The 16,311-nt window shown below is 42.8% G+C and overlaps 1 protein-coding gene across 4 annotated transcripts in view; it reads left to right on the top strand.

The window, feature by feature from the left end:
* CEP104 (centrosomal protein 104) overlaps window positions 1-16,311 on the top strand; it is a 38,836-nt gene that overhangs the window by 1,999 nt on the left and 20,526 nt on the right. For all 4 annotated transcript variants that reach the window (XM_059716653.1, XM_014605796.3, XM_059716652.1 and 1 more), the window contains exons 4-12: window positions 1,286-1,424; window positions 2,312-2,374; window positions 3,284-3,360; window positions 3,858-4,026; window positions 4,251-4,409; window positions 5,167-5,397; window positions 8,501-8,704; window positions 9,347-9,514; window positions 11,858-12,031. In XM_059716653.1, the coding sequence (XP_059572636.1) occupies window positions 1,286-1,424; window positions 2,312-2,374; window positions 3,284-3,360; window positions 3,858-4,026; window positions 4,251-4,409; window positions 5,167-5,397; window positions 8,501-8,704; window positions 9,347-9,514; window positions 11,858-12,031 (1,384 nt within the window). The remainder of the gene's footprint in view (window positions 1-1,285; window positions 1,425-2,311; window positions 2,375-3,283; window positions 3,361-3,857; window positions 4,027-4,250; window positions 4,410-5,166; window positions 5,398-8,500; window positions 8,705-9,346; window positions 9,515-11,857; window positions 12,032-16,311) is intronic.

The following is a 16,311-nucleotide window of genomic DNA, read 5'->3' as shown; positions in this document are numbered from 1 at the left end:
TTGAACCAGAAAGGAGTGGAGTGTACATGTTAGCCTTGGGTGAAATGTTGCTGAGATATTTTCCAAACAGTGAAATAGAAATTCTGCCCCAGGATGTCCCTGTGGAACCCCAAAGTAATAAAGTAGAAGACAGTGGGTGGGTACTTGAGAACAGAATTTTGCTGTCTAGTCTTTTCTGTGGGCTTAGATTAAATGTAAATTTAGATATTTTGGAGGCTTATTGGCTGACACTTCTGTGCACGTCTCATACGCACGTGGAGAAAGCATGCTCATTCTTTTCCTTTCAGTGACTCACGGGGGAGACGTATTGAATACTTTTTTGTAATGTGGCAGACAAGGTTCTTTGGGTAAATGTGATATCCTTTATTAGACCCATTAAATAGTTGGACATTTATTATTTGCAAGCTTTTGGGCACAAACACCTTTCTTCCAGCATAGGGAGAGACTGCTGGTGTTTGTGCGCTCTCCTAAGCCAATATAAAAAATGCAGGTCTGAAAATGCAAATGCATGGCAGGAAAGATCAGAAGGGATGGGAGATAATAGGTGGGGACAGGTAGGTTGGTGTGGGGAGAAGGGGAAAGGAGGGAATGTTGACCTGGTGATAGAATGCAGCTGGTATCGCATCATATTTATCCAAGGTCCTTGTCTGCCTATGTGCTTTGACTAACATGTCTATAACCAACACCCCTGAAACATGGAAGATGTAATTTTTTTGTAATGTGGTAGCTCTTAGAAGCATCTGTCATCATTTTGACTCTCCCAGGCACAAACAGAAAACCAATGTGGTCCCTTCCTGAAATAGCTTGAAACTGATGTTTATAACTACATTAATATCATTATGTATGGAAGTTTTCGGTGCCTTGCAATTCTAGGGGAACAGTGATTGTTGATTGGTTTGATGCATCTCTCTAGTCCAGTATTGTTTTAATACTGAGGCATATTTAATGCCACAATGTTTCTTTAACATATTGGTTCCAGTTCTTCAGTGGCTTCTGTTTATGTAGAGACTTGGGCAGAGAATCCACGTACACACTTTCTCAGTTTGGGACCAGAGCTACTGTGTTTATTCAACTCCAAAGCCTACTGAAGCGAGTGAAAAGACACCTGCTAACTTCAAGTGGCTACTAAATTAGTTTGTAGAGCTGCTTTTAAGCAAAAAGGCAAGGGTACAACATCTTCAACTGGTGTTCTTTGGTTTAGTTCTCAGGGGAGTTTTACAGCCCATCAAAATATACCTTGCCAACTTGCATGCTTTTTACAGTTAATCTGTTTTTTCTCCCACAGTTATGTATCCCTATCAGACAATGAGAAGACTGGGTACAAAGCACGGGAGCTGAAATCAGTGTATGTGGATGCAGTTGGACAATATCTAAAGCTGACTTTTCATAAAAATTATGTCAATAGGTACAACTTGTATGGGCAGGTGAGAGGTGTTTATGTAATTACTTTAACATTTTAGCCGTGTATGACGGCCATAGAGAAATTCTCCATTAATCATTAAAAGTACAAATTCCATTGGGAAGTTGGTTAATGCAACTGAGCAATTTTCCAAGGAGCAAGAAGAAAAACAAAAAAGATGGGGTTATAAAGGATTTTTGTATTATATTTTAGATATAATGGTAAGAACTGTACTTTGGTGGACAAAGTCAAGTGCTCTTTGTACCTCAAAAGCATAGATGGTATAAAAGTTCTCCTGCTGAATGCTTTAAAATAGGAAGTTCCTCCATTTCTCTAGAATAAATATATCTAAGATGCAAGCTAATATAGCCAAAACAAACCCTTTGAGGGTAAAATGCATTTAAAAACCTCCTCTGCTGGTATTTTGTTCACTACAAAATATCTTTCAGTCACTAAGATATGATATTTCTTGTTAGATAGAATAGATGAACTTCTATCCAGATTGAGAAGGTGTCTTTCTAAACTTGATAGTTACTAATACATATTTAAACAGTGAATAATTTTGGCCAGCTGCATAAAACAATCACTGGTCAGTGATTGAATGGCTGAGAGAGAAAAATAATATCTAAAAGGTGTGGCTGAGGCTGATTTCATGCATGTGCTTTCCATTTCAATTTCAGCCTAAGATGTGGTCTTTTAAAATACAGTTTAAAGAAATAGCATAATTTCCAAGCTCTAAGGAACCTAGGGAAACATGAAAATATTAGAATTATGTAGCTCAATATTAACTTTTACTTTTTGAAAAATATACTCCAGGGGGGTCAGCAAAACTTTGTACAATGTTTGGGTCTTCATAAAATAGGTAAATTCCAATGGCCTTCTGTATTCATGTTTCTTTTAATTCTATCTTAGGTTGCTCTAGTAGCAATAAATATAATTGGGGAACCTGCCGACTCTACTAATGACAATAATAATGTAAGTACTTAAAGCATAGAAGGTTTCCTGTCAAATTCTAAATTTTCTTCTTAAAGTTCCTATACATATCCTTAATTATGAGTCAGGATAATCAAGGATGAATTTTGATCTTTTTGGTTACAATTGCTTTGCTTTAGCTTACTTGCTAGGTATTTTTATGCGACTTTGACAAGGAGGGAACTCTCTTAGAAATATGTCTGATCATGAAAATAATAACTCAAAATGGCCTCACTGAAGAAGTAATATTTATGTTCTCCATACTTTAAACACAGTCAATATGCAAGTGACAGGGTAGTTCTGTATTGTCTTTTGTGTGACGATTGTCCCCCTTTTGGGTTTGGTTTTATTAATAAACAAAGCAACAGAGGTACCAAAGTTTATCTCCAGCCTTGTCCCAAGGCATAGGAGCCTTCCTCACTGGGCTGTTCAGCACGCATGTTGTTTCTTTTTTCCCCAAGAGATTCACCCTTCTTTCCCTTATCTAGGTGGCTGATGAAAGAGCAGAGGCTATGCTAACACTTTCTCTGTAAGCTCAACACCTAATATGGTGGAGTTTGTCAGACAAGTACTGTCATTCTGTTACACAGTCATTGTGTGTGTTCAAGATGTTCTACACCTTGGCTTTCAAATTTACTGCGTTATTGGCATGTTAATGAATACAATAGTTTTACCAAGGTTAATGTGATTGTGCTGAACAGAAGTTTTGAGGGATGTAGAAAGAACTAACAAAAAAAATTAACCTACAACAGTGTTTAGATTATGTTAATCATGCTCAGTTACTTAACTGTAAGTGTAGAGATGTATAATGAGAAGCATGAAAATATGTATTCCTTTTTAAGTACTTGAACCCATTTCTATCCTGTACACACAGAAATCTTGGTGACCTTACTTTAATCCTTTCTTCTAAAGCCTTCAAGAGAGAAGCTGATTGACCATTATCTTGGGAGCAATTTGGAAGACCCAGCCTTAGATGGAACATACATTGGGTAAGAATGCTATTACATGCACACTTTTTTTTTTTTAAGTAGAACCCTTGACTGAAGGACACCTGTACCTTCCTTTCAAAAAGAAAACTTGCTGATCAGTCTTAGGAGCTATTTCATCCAAGGGAACAAAACACTTGATATCCTTAATGCAGTACATGGCAATGAAAACAATAAGCCAAACTGAAATCTATAGGTCTGCATGTATCTTGAAGATACTATATGACCTAGACTTCAACTCAAAGGAAAAGGGAAAATTGAAGTCTGCTTAAATATGGTTGAGAACCAGCCCTTGAAAAAAATTTCAGAGGATCTTTCAGTAGAAGTTTGTATATGAAAAGAAAACGTAAAGCAATTTGAATGTGAGGGCCAATGTAGAGTAAGTTGGATGCACAGAATAGATAAGAATTTGGGGGGGGGGGAATAAGCAAAAGAGAAGGCAGGTGATAGAGTTGGTACTTGAGACTTGACCGTAAAAATGTCTGATATCTTCTCTCCAGGAAACCTGACTCTATTTCACCACTGGATGACTTGGCTTTTGATATGTACCAGGATCCAGAAGTTGCTCAAATAATTCGTAAACTGGATGAGAAGAAGCAAGAAGCTGTCCGTCACGAACGCTATGACTATGCTAAGAAGCTCAAACAAGCTATTGCTGACTTGCAGAAGGTATCATATGATGTTCATTTGATTGATTGATTGATTGTTCAGTCATAACCCTGTGAGTTTCCCAGTTGTCCATAGTTCTCTGTAATATTTGTAGAAAAAGGGTTTCTAATGACTGAGTCACCAGAAACTAAGTTGAGAGGCCTGGCCAGAAAAAAGTTGTCTTTTTGCATTCAAAAGAATGTGGTTCCCAGTTAAATAGTTGACATGGAAGTAATGTCTTTCAGGTTGGTGAGCGACTCGGGAGGTATGAAGTGGAAAAACGCTGCGCTGTGGAGAAAGAGGATTATGATCTTGCTAAAAAAAAGAAACAGCAGATGGAAGAGTACCGCCTGAAGGTGTATCAGCAACTGGAGCTCCACAACCTTATGGATCCAGAGCTGATGGTAGGCTGCTATGACTCAAGGCCTTATCAAGCGAGTATTATAAAATGGGGATAGTTGAGCAGTCAGAATACATTCCAGATGTAGGACTTGTTAGGTGCTATTAAACATTTAACACGGAGGCTTTCATATCTTATTTCTTTTTTTTTATTTGCCCTGTAATTTTTGCTTCAGATGGAGACCTTGTCATAGATGCAATCATAATGTCATATGTTCTTTATATATAAAAGTGGTAATATCTAGGCAGTTACACTGGATATCTGTCAGGCTTGGCTAATTTACAGGCCGTGCAACATAAATGAATGGGTTTGTAAGGGAAACGGAGATCAGTAAAACTTCTTGTAGAGATACCTAAATCAACCCACAGAATGGGTGTCTCTTGTACTTCTAGATATCCCTTGTTGCTGATCTATATGCGTAAGGGCTTCTGGTGGCCTCACTTCAAACTAGAGGAGTTCAAGAGCAACATTACCCAAATACCAGGATATATTTCATAGTAGCATGTAGCATACACAGAAAACATTATTTTTTCAATAGGTGAAGCTACTTCTAATTCATTCTCTTCCCTTAGGTTTTATTGCCAGTAGGCCATATGCTACAATTAGAGAAATGATTGCTAAACAAACTTTTGTGAGCTGGTGGTATTTATTTGAATGCTGGATGAAGTTGTAGAGGCTCATGGGCTTACATTCTTTAATGACTAATTTTTTTGACTGACTGCACAGATATCTTTTACAGAAATTGCTCTTTCTTTTCTCAGATCAGAAGGCCACCTGAGTTGCCTCTTGAGCCTGTGATTCACTCTGTTAGCCCTCAGCAAAAGAAATCCACACATTCACCCCAACATGAGAAAACGGAACCAGAGAAAGTTGAGCCTTTGCCACAGGAAAAGCCAACAGAGCCAACTTCTCCTGAGCCTGTTGTTCCCCATCAGTCCCCTCCTCCTGTGGTCCAGACCCCAGCCTCAGTAGAGGGCTTTCCCAAGATAAATGTGAGTAGTTTGCATCTTGGACTCTTATACAAATAGCTTCTGACGGATTTGTGAGCATCCAAATTTTCCCTTTGCCATATAATTGAAAATCACTCGGCTGTCCCAGCCTAAGCCGACTTTCATGCAATTTTTTCTTGACTACCAAAGAAGAGGCTTTGTGTATTCGGTATCAGTGGCAACACGTAGGGAGCACACAATGCGTAGGGCTTCTGCCCCTGTTGCTGACTGACCACTGGGGGGGTCATGTGCCCCCCCGACTCAGGAGGTACCAGTCACCCATGTTCAGTATCCAGTTAGAAGCTAATTCTGTTTGATTTGGTTTCGGGGGGGGGGGGGGGGGGGGGGGGCATTGTTTCTTTAGTTTGCGTGTTTTGTGGGATTTTTTTTTTTTTTTTTTTTTTTTTTTTGCTTAAGGTGGTGTCTTGTAAGAAGCTGAAAAAGCCAACTCCTGGTGCTGAACTCTCCTCATAATAGTAGTTAGTTCTTCTTTTGTGAACCCATTTGAAAGCCTTTACAAATATTCCTCAATACAGCAGTTATCAAGGGGTATGTTGCACATAAATTCAAGGGAGCTGAAACTAGGATTGAAGCGTCTTGTGGAAGGTCACACACATTCCATGGCAAAGCAAGGGACATCATTCATCTAGTCCAGGCTTGTCCAACATACGGCCTGCGGGCTGCCATGTGGCCTGCCAAGCCATTTTATCTGGCTAGAGACAGTGGCGGCCGTACTGCTGCCACTGCGGAGCCTGGAGCCGCAACAGCAGAGTGCGGAGCTGCGGCCGCAGCAGCAGGGCTGCAGCAAAGTGGGCAGGGCTGGCCTGCAGGCCCTAGCCAGCAGCAAGGGGAGGGGAGCTGGTTACCCCCGCAGGGCCCAGGGGAGCAGCCCCGCACAGGAGGCCAAGCAGCAGCTGCTGGCACTGCCGGCCCACGCCTGCTTCTTCACCCGCCCGCTTCAAGCAAGCCCCGCTGCCCTGCTCTGCCCCATAGCAAGGCAGCACCTGTTTCCCCAGCCAGTCTCCCCCCGGGTACTGCAGCTCTCCGGGCCTGGCCGCCTGTGTGCGAGGCCCCAAGGGGGCCGCTTCTCATGTGCTGCTGGGGGTGGGAGGAGCCCGGCTGGGTCTACCGGCCAGCAGAAGCGGTGGCAGAGCCATGTGCCGCTTGGGACCGGACAAGCCTGCACCGGTCAGTCCTGAGCGGCACGCGGCTCCGCCGCCGGTTCTGCTGGCCGGTGCAGACCTGGCCGGCCTCCTCCCACCCCCAGCAGCACATGGGAAGCTGGCTTCAGCTACATGCTGCTTTTCCTGGCTGGTGCTGACCCGGTTCTGCCCAGGTGGGTCCTGCAGCACCATGTAAACCCAGGCATGGCACCAGCAGGCCAGGCGGGCCCCAGGTTAACCCCGGCCTGGCCCTGCAGCTTCTCCAGCACCAAGTCAACCCAGTTGTAGCCAAGCAGTTCTTGCAGCACCATGTCAACCTGGGTATGTATGCCATGTCAACCAGCACCATGTCAACCCCTGCAACTTCATTGGTGTCACAGGTCACATGACATCACTTCCTGATATGATACCACTTCCTGTGACATCTTTTGAATATGGCTCACCGGCCCACTGGATGTTAAAGTTTGTGATCCAGCCGCACGTTCAAAAAGGTTGGACACCCCTGATCTAGTCCCTCTGTGCCTTGATAACTCACACTTTTTTTTTTTTTACTTTTTTCAAGAAATCCTAAGGCACCTCTACATGAACAGTGCATTGGAACAGACTCGATTAATCGAGTCTGCTGGAGTGTGGTAATTACTGCACTCCAGCAGCCTCCAGCATCTCATGCATCAGCATCCCTGTGCTTAGATAAAGCACCCCTGCTGCCATTTTTAAAGCTCATTCAGTGAGCTTTAGATAAAGCACCCCTGCTGCTATTTTTAAGCACAGGGATGCTGAGACACAAGACACTCTGGGCGCTTTAATTAGGAGTGCCCCCCACCCCCAGAGTACGTTTATAAATACCCCTCTTGTCTAAGCCTTAGCTCATTCTAACCAGCCTCTTTCTGTTCTCTTGGCATTGAGATGAGGAGTGTGGCAGTGGCTTGAGATCATGTGTGCTAGGAGTGGAGAAGCAACTCATCAATCAATCATGCTAGTGCAGGGACAGACAGAGTCTGGCCCACAAGCTGGATTGTGCCTGCGGCAGACTCCATTTCCCAACAGCCCTGTCCAGATCACTGCATCCGGTTTCCATGGAGATCCCAGTAGCGGTAGGGCCAGGGTTTCCATGGAGACTGGCCCCAGCAGCACTGGCAAGGGGCACAGCTAGGCATTTGCTGCTCCATTGCTGGGATCTTGTGGCAGTGACAGTGTGGTCCAGAGCCAGGGCAGAACTGTGATGCACTGCCCACACGGCTCGGGCAAGGGCATGCAGGCAGCAGATTGCAGCTCTGCCCTGGTTCCAAACCACACTGCTGCCACCTGATTTCAGTCCTGGCCCCAGAGCAGTTCTTCACCCAGCCATGCACCCTACCAGTCTCCACGGAAATCTTGGCCCCATGTTGTCATGGCCTCACTGCTGCTGGGGTCTCCCTGAAAACGGTGCAGTGATGCAAGCAGGGGCTGCTAGGAAATGGAGTCTGGCCACCAGTCCAATCCACCATTTTGCCCACCCCTGTGCTAGTGCCACACATAGGACAGATGCACTAACAAGCTAGCCCATATTAAATTGAAGCCAGTGGAAATTCTTCTCTTGAATGCAGTAGGAGGCGGACCCTGAAGCATTAACACTGCAAAGCTGTGTTTTGCTTGAGTTCCCTCCTAGCACTTACATGTAGAGAGTGGCTAGATGTGGACTTTTATGAAAAGGAATGAGCTTTGTTTCTCACCTGTTTACTGCAAGGAAATATGTTCTTTATACTAACTGCTCCATTCTGAAAGTATTGACCCATGGTCACAGAATGGAGACAAAAGGAAAATCTTCAGAGGTGCATTTAAAAGACACAAGATGTAGCTTTGGATAAAAGGTTGGACTGATTACACTGTAAAGAATCTAAGCATGTACAGAATAGCGTTAGATTCAAGTTGATTTTGGAATTATCTCTTATGTTTTCTATTAGGTAGAATTTTTACCTTATGATGAGAGGCCTCTTCCAGCTATTCGTAAACAACATGAGGAAACATTTGCCTACCTTGAGCCAGAAATGAATGAAGAGTATATTGATGATACTCCAAGAAGTGGCATCACTGGGGAGCCTGAACCATTAACAGAAAAAGCACTAAGGGAGGCCAGCCCTGCCATTGAAGTTTTTGGAGAGGCTTTGGTAAACCCCCAAAAGCTAAAATGCTGTAGTTGTGTAGTTGAGAACTAGAGTTGGTTTATAAATCATTTTGGTGTGGGGAGCAGGGAATGGCTGAAACTTAATTTGTGGATGTGGGAGTTATAAATCCGTAATGTGAAAGTTTGAAACAATTTATTTCACTTCCTAACTTTTTATTGCTATTTTAATTTATTTATATATATACATTCTGAGAGGATGATTTAGATCTGGAGAAAATTAAATAGATTTGTTCTCTTCCATTTTTGGGAAAGAGTGTAGCGGATATTTGCAAATAGTGTGCTTTAGAATATGAAATGTACTGGGCTTTCATAACTACCACAATGATTGAGGAGGCTTCATAGGAAGAAAAATAATTATCGAATGATGGGGTAATTTGTTGAGGCGAATCTCTTTTTTTTTTTTTCTTTTACTTGAACAAAGTCTAATTTTTCCATTAGGTTATTTTATGGGAAGGGTTTTCAAAAGCACAAAGTACAGGAAGTTGCCAAACTCCCACTGAAAATGAGAGGCAGTTGGGCTTCTAATACCCTTTTTACATTGGGTATTCTCCTTTCTGAGACCAAATTACATTTTTTTTTGAATGGATGACGGCTGTTTCATGGCAGTCTTGCTCTCTTCTTGTAGGTTGCAGGAGCATATTCCAAGACTTGGTCATATCGAGAAGATGCATTGCTTGCTATATATAAAAAGCTGATGGAAATCTCTGTCAGCACCCCAAAAGAGGATTTAAAGAACATGCTCAGGGCTGCTATCTTTCTCATAAGAAGAGCCACAAAAGACATAGTGTCTTCTGTAAGTAAGGCTGTTTCATAATAAAATCTGTAGGCCTCAGTTTATTCAACAGGAAACATGTTGCTCCAGCCCAGAGCCAGTCAAAGTCAGTGGGGCTCTGGCGGGGTTCAGGATAAGAGGTAGCATTTGCCTGTGCCGGGGCTGGACTCACTCCACTGCCACCCTCATGAGCTGAAGCCGCTGCAGCCACAGTTGATTAATCTAAGTTCAATGAGGTCTTTTAACGAAGATAATTGTAAGCACTGGGGATGTATAATCATCCCCTGCTATGAAAGGTTTGTTTATTTATTTATGGCTTTGAATCCTAGGCTCTGTTTAACAAAACCTTGGGTTCGTATTTACTATTTACTGCATAATTTAGGGCAGTGTTTCTCAACCTGTAGGCCGTGACCCAAAAATGGGTTGCAAAAGAATATTTGAAACAGTTGCAAGCAAGTCCCAGAAATACATGGGGAAAGCATGTGTTCCCCTTGGAGGCTGCCAGCATTCCAGCCTGCGAGGAGCTGCTTGGGGCAGTCGGAGGCAGTGGGCACATGTGGCCTTCATGCAGCCAGGCAAGGTGGTAGGAGCAGTCCCAGCAGCTAGATGCAGGTAAGTCTAGGGGAGTGGGGTTTGAGGGCCAGGGCTTGGGAACTGTCTAGGGCTTTGTGTAGGTGTGGAAGGGATGCGGGGGTGCAGGTGCCTGCTGGCACTGGGGGAAGGTGGCCAGGTGCTGAGACTCGTGGCAGAGGAGTTGTGGGGGGAAGCAACCTGCCCCTCCAGAGGGGGAAGCAGGCAGGAGGGGGGTCCTTCAGGGGCAGTAGGGAGCTGCATGGCTGGGCTGGCAGCACTGTGGCTGGTGCCCATACTCTCAGGGGCAGGATACTGAGGAGATGTTGCTTGAGGGGCAGGAGGGGCCATGACCAGGCTGCCTGGCATGGCATGGGAGCCCCAGCCCAGGGCAGGGAATGCCAAAGGCTTGTCCTCCCTCCAGCTCGTGCCAGGGCTGAAATCTCTCCACTGCCACTCTCATGAGCTGAAGCCACTGCAGCCACTGCACTCCAGCCCAAGTGGGACAGGGGCAGCTGTGGGGGGCAGGGGACTTGAGGTTGGGAGTGAGGGGTACTGGCAGGGCCAGGGGGCTATGGTCAGGACTGGCCACCGATGTTTACAAATGGGTCCTGGTACAAAAATGGTTGAGAACCACTGATTTAGGGAATTGCATACACTTAGAACTAAATATTTAATAGATTTCAAAATGTAATGACTTTGGAATGGAATTGGGGTCTATTTTTGCATGTCCTGAAGGAATTTTACTTTCTTTTTTTAATATTTGTATAGCACCTAAATGCTCTCATGGAAAGAGATTTTCAAAATGTGTAGAGGAATTTATCTTTGGGTAGTGTGCCTGAAAATGTTCTATTGTTGTGAGCAAAGCATGAATGAATGCCAAGAATCTTAAATGTCAGGTGATTTAATTCATTTAAAACATTTATAGAAGTACAGGCATGTCGCATCTTACGCAGGGGTTTGGTTCCGAGGTCAGCGCGTAAGGTGAAAATCGCGTATAGTCGAATTGCCAGCGATTTTGACTAGCAGCTGCCTCTGCCTCCAAAACCTCCCGCTGCCGCCGTGGAGCCGTGCTTGGAGCTGTGTGGCCGGCAGCGCGGGGTGGTGAGGGGGGGTGGCTGCGTGCCGCCGGGCCTCCACCATGCTGCCAAAACCTCCCGCTGCCACCACAAACTGAAGCCCCCCCCCAGTAAGGTTGAATTCATGCAAGTTAAATACGTGTATGACGCGACTGTACTGTATTAACAAACAAGGAACAGTTAAGCTTGCACCACAGAAACATGTAGGTAAGGCAGCAACAAAGTGTTTGTACAGAGTCTGTAATAATGAAAATTTGGAACGTCTGCTTCAACTCAGGTTACTGTGATGTAGAGTTAGTTAAAATTAAATATTTTCCATGTTGATGGAAGCCAGAATTGAGTAATGGGCTAAAAGAAATTACTAGTGATGAGATACACACCGAAGCTTAAGTATACATGTTTTAAAAAGCTGCCATATGGCAAAGAAGGGACAAAAGAGGGTGGAACATTGAATCTCCAGGCTGGTTTTAGGACTTAGGGTCTTGAAAAACAGGCTTTCCATTCCCTTGTTAGACTAGAAAAAGAATTGAATACATTGTGTAGCCATCTCATTTTAAAATGTAACTCTTTTTCTGGAAAAGGAGCAGCCATAGTCACTTCTATGGCTGTGCTTTCTTTATTGGTAATTTTAGATTTCCTGCTTTCTTTTATTTTTTTGTGGTAGAAAATGGGATTAGAAACTTTTATATTGATTAAATAATGCTTTTTAATTCAGGTTTTTCAGGCTTCCCTGAAACTTCTAAAAATGATCATTACGCAGTACATACCAAAGCATAAGTTAGGGAAACTGGAAACGGCTCACTGTGTGGACAGAATCCTTCCAAATCTGCTTTCTAGGACTGGGGATTCATCAACCCGTCTGCGCATTGTGGCTTCCAACTTTATTCAGGTAAGAAAGCATCCTGCAAATGCTTAATACAGTGTATAACTAGATAAATGATGCATTGAAAAAGCCATATAGGTGTTGACAGCATGACCCTTGTGCAAAGCTGAAAACTAAAAGGTTAATAAATGAAAATGTGTTCATAGAGTTGGCTGTATAGACTGTTGGTCTTGCAGCTATTGATTTAACCTACATAAGCACCTCCTCTGCTTTGTTTGGGCATTCTTCATAAACTAGCAAAGTGCCTGTCAAGAACAATGGTAGGCAGCAGGGACAGAGCCACCGCCCTGTGCTGCTGCCACTCTGCATCTGGCCATACACAACCCCCATCCCTCCCGCGCTCTGTGTCCACCTTGTGCACCCTCCCCACACCACAGTCGCCTGGCCACATACTGCACGCACACCCTTCCCCCCTGGCCACGTGCCACCCAGCCACACGCACAAGCTCCCTGCTTCGCTCCCCCCCACGTGGGGAGGGTTGTGGCATGGTGCGTAGCTGCAGGAAACTGCATGCCATGCCCCCCCTACAGTGACAAGCCATGCCCCCACATGGCCAGACCCTGCAGCCGGCCCCACCCACCTCGGCCTCCACCTGTCTGTCTGTCCTATGGCTCTGGGCCACACATGCGCAGTTGGCCCAGAGCGTTACAGACAGACAGAAGTGGTAAGGCTTTTATTATATTAGAATATTCTCTTCTTGATTTTAATACAGACTTCCTTTCACAAAGTGGTAGGTTCCATTTGTGTCAGGAATTGATCCTGAAGAGGTACTCACTTCTTTCAGTGCCCTTTGGTTTCAGGGTGCTCAATACCTCATGAGACTGAACCCTAAAATATTTGTCTTGTAACAGTGGGCGACTTAATTGCATACTGAGTAATAAAAACAGAGTATTTAAGTAAGTTCTGCTGCTGTATTCTTGAGAGTAATTTAACTTCCATTAAAGTTGATGGCAGTTTTTCAGGTAAAAAAATGTGGAATGATGCTGATAGTCAATGCCATGTTTTTTGCTGTCATTGAAAGCAAATGAAATAATTGTTTGTGGAACAGCAAGTTGTCACATCTATGGAATTGTTAGGCGATTGCTGGTTGGTTGTGTGGTATCTACCAGGCAGAATCTATGAAACTAAGTTGCCCCATACAAGAATTTTACAGTGTTGCCACATCCTATTACCATTCTAAGAGGACTTGTTTCCCCTCTGTATGAACCAAAGGCAGGCTACTTTTGGGGTAGTCTGTGATGATAATTTGTAATGGGTTCGCATGGGAAAATTGGTAAACAGCCATAATCAGGGTAGATTTTTTTTTTTTAGGGTAACAAGAATGTTGGATGTGTCTGACCCTGTATTTTTGATGCAGTCAGATTACAGTGGTATTTGTGTGTGATTTGGCTGTTTAACTATATTATGTTGCATTTTAAGTGTTGTGGTAGAAAAGCTATTGTACTTAGTCTCTCTCTCTCTCTCTCTTGCTATTCTTTGTGGTCCACAGCCTTATTCAGTCAAGAGTTAAATGTATTTTATTCATAGGCCTTTACACAGGAGGAGCATTAGTGCTTCTATGAAATAGTGTCAATATATGCTCAAGATGCCCTTTTATCTGGGGTCATGCACACACCCTGCTCCTCTCCCCCCTCCCCCCCCCCCCCCCCCCGATTTAATAGAAGCAGGAAGTTCCCCTGCTTTACCTGTGACAGGTTAGATGTTAGGTCTGTGTTGTGTCAGAGTTGTTGGTAGTCTTTTGTAGAGTTTAGATTATGGTTTCTATAGGATGGTTTAGATAGGGATGATTCTGCCTCAAGCAAGGGTTGGACCAGATGACCTCTGGTGGGCCCTTCCAACCTTCCTTCTCTATGATTATAATGTTTTATTAGTGGCGACTGTGATTTAGAGAGATCTATATTAACTTTGTTATTATGGTTAGGTAAGAAGTCCTGAATTTTTATGGAGCTATTGCCCTTATCTTGGTACCACAGGCAATGTAATTTGCTCACAATGTAGCTGTGCTAAAGACTAAATTTTGCCATCTGATACACATTTGAAGCTGTTCATAGACCATCAGCGATAGGAAATCTGTACTTGGAGGTAGGGCTACCTTTGCATAGAGAAAATTTAAATGGAAATTAAATTTAGTGTGACCAGAATGAAAATGTACATAAAGTAACTCGATACTACATTTGAGAAAATTGATTGAGTATAAAGGTTGGATGTCAAGCATGCATTGAGGTCAAGAAATAGCAGGCAAAACATTTTGGTTAGAAAAGGGGTGTAATTGAGCTTACTGACACAACTACTAGAGAAGTGGTGGGGCCTATCAAATTCTACTACTACCATTTACTAATTTCCCTTCCCATGAATAAAAAAAACTTTTACAATTCTGCTATGTAAGAAACTTACCTATTCCCTAACAGCCCTGTGGGTCAAAGACCTGGTTTTGTTCTTGGTTGTAGAAATGGTCAAGGCAGTACAAAACTCTCTTGTCTGTTTGACCAGCCAGAAGGTTGTAATCCAGTCTTTCAGGCACTGATCTACCCCAGTGAACTGCATAGGCTGGATTACTGAAACTCCTTATATCTTGTAATGAACCTAAATAGCATTAGGAAATTCAAGGTGGTACAAAATGCAACTGCTTGTTTGTTCAGCAGTATGTTCTGTAGCAAATTCATCCAGTGGCTGATCTAGTACATATGCTGACGTTCCATTCAATAGTATAGTATATCCAGTATTATCCTGACACTATGTCAGTCAAAAAGAGTTGTGAAGGTAGACACCTGAACTCAGGAGCTGCATTCAGACTAGGGAAATAATAACCATTGACCTGGCAGCAGTCAGAACTAGCCAATTTCTTTGATTTGGCTGCCTCTCAATCTCTACGCCAGCACTTGACACTCCATTATGATGTGGAGAAGAATGCCAGGTAGAATCTGCTAGCTTTCATCTTCTTCTGCAGCTGTAGTATGCTCACAGTGTGGTCTGTCAACCCTTATTCATTTTCAGGGTCCTGCAGCGATGGGAATTCTAGAAGCACCTTGATGGGCAATCTTCCTGTTTCTACCCCTCACCCTTCCCCCGTCTATCTTTTTTTTCCCATGTGGATGTATTTTTGATTGAAAGAAAAATAGTATAGCCTTCAACTGGTGGAAAGTGAATTTACCTCTTTGAATTTAAGGGAGTCATTTTGAGGTGGGTTCAGTAAAAAGTAAAGGGAAAAACTCAATTTGAAAAAAACCAGTGATGTAAATATCAGGTTTAGCAAAGGTAAATTGGATGCCCATTAAAACAGATAATCCATTCCTTGTTTTACACTGAATGACAGATGGAAGATTACAGACTATTTTCCAGCAGAACTTGGGACAGGAATAGTAATTTTGAGTTTCTATTAATACATATGTATACACAGAATGGCACAAGGTGAGTCACTGGCTTTAGGTTATTTATCACTGAATTATCCACACCTGAGGGGGAGGGTTGTTTTCTTTCATTGAAGACTTTCTAAATTTTTAATAGGGATTGTATGAGAACAGCTCTGGCTTGTCACCATAACCCCAAAGGGTACTGATGAGTTTATGAATACCACTTTTTTTCATGTACACTAGATTTATAATTGTATACTTGAAATGAGGAAACTATTGTATGTTTACAATAATAATTTGTAACACTTGGCTTGGAACAGGATGAAAATATTTACTCTGTATTATCACGTGAAAAATTTTAAAAAAATCTTACTAGAGTACAAGCAATATTTAGAGTAGAAGCTGTGACTTAGTGCAGGTTTCTTTACACAACTTGTCATGATCTGTAGGAGGCAGATATGTTTTTATTTTTTATGTAATTACACAAGCATAATCAAAATCCGAACCTAGCCTATTAAAACTAAAATGTGGCATAGAAGTTGATGTCTTATTTTCCTTCAAACACGTTCAAGTGACCACAGTGCTGCACATACAAAGTAGGTATTGCCTTGCATTCAAAAAGGCTCAAGCTCATACAGCAAGCATCTTACACACAGACAGTTCAGCCTGGGGGACCAATTAAGTAAAATGAGAAAGTGAAATGGTATATCCCTCTGAAATGTACATCTAAGAATAGTCCAGAGGCACCACCGCAGTGGTATTTTTATTTTGTTTTTTAAGGAAATTCCTGATTTCACATTAGCTAATTTAAAAAAAAAAAGAAAAGAAAAATGTCTTATCAAATTGCCTTATAATATCAAATGGTCTGAAGCTAATTTTCAAATTGCTTGCTTGCTTGGTGATTACATTGATGCATGGTTTTCAGTGGCTGCATTA

The sequence above is a fragment of the Alligator mississippiensis genome, chromosome 13 (assembly GCF_030867095.1).
Source record: "Alligator mississippiensis isolate rAllMis1 chromosome 13, rAllMis1, whole genome shotgun sequence".
Classification (NCBI taxonomy): Eukaryota; Metazoa; Chordata; order Crocodylia; family Alligatoridae; genus Alligator; species Alligator mississippiensis.
Note: the sequence above shows the minus strand (reverse complement) of the source record. Positions and strands in the feature narration are given on the sequence as shown.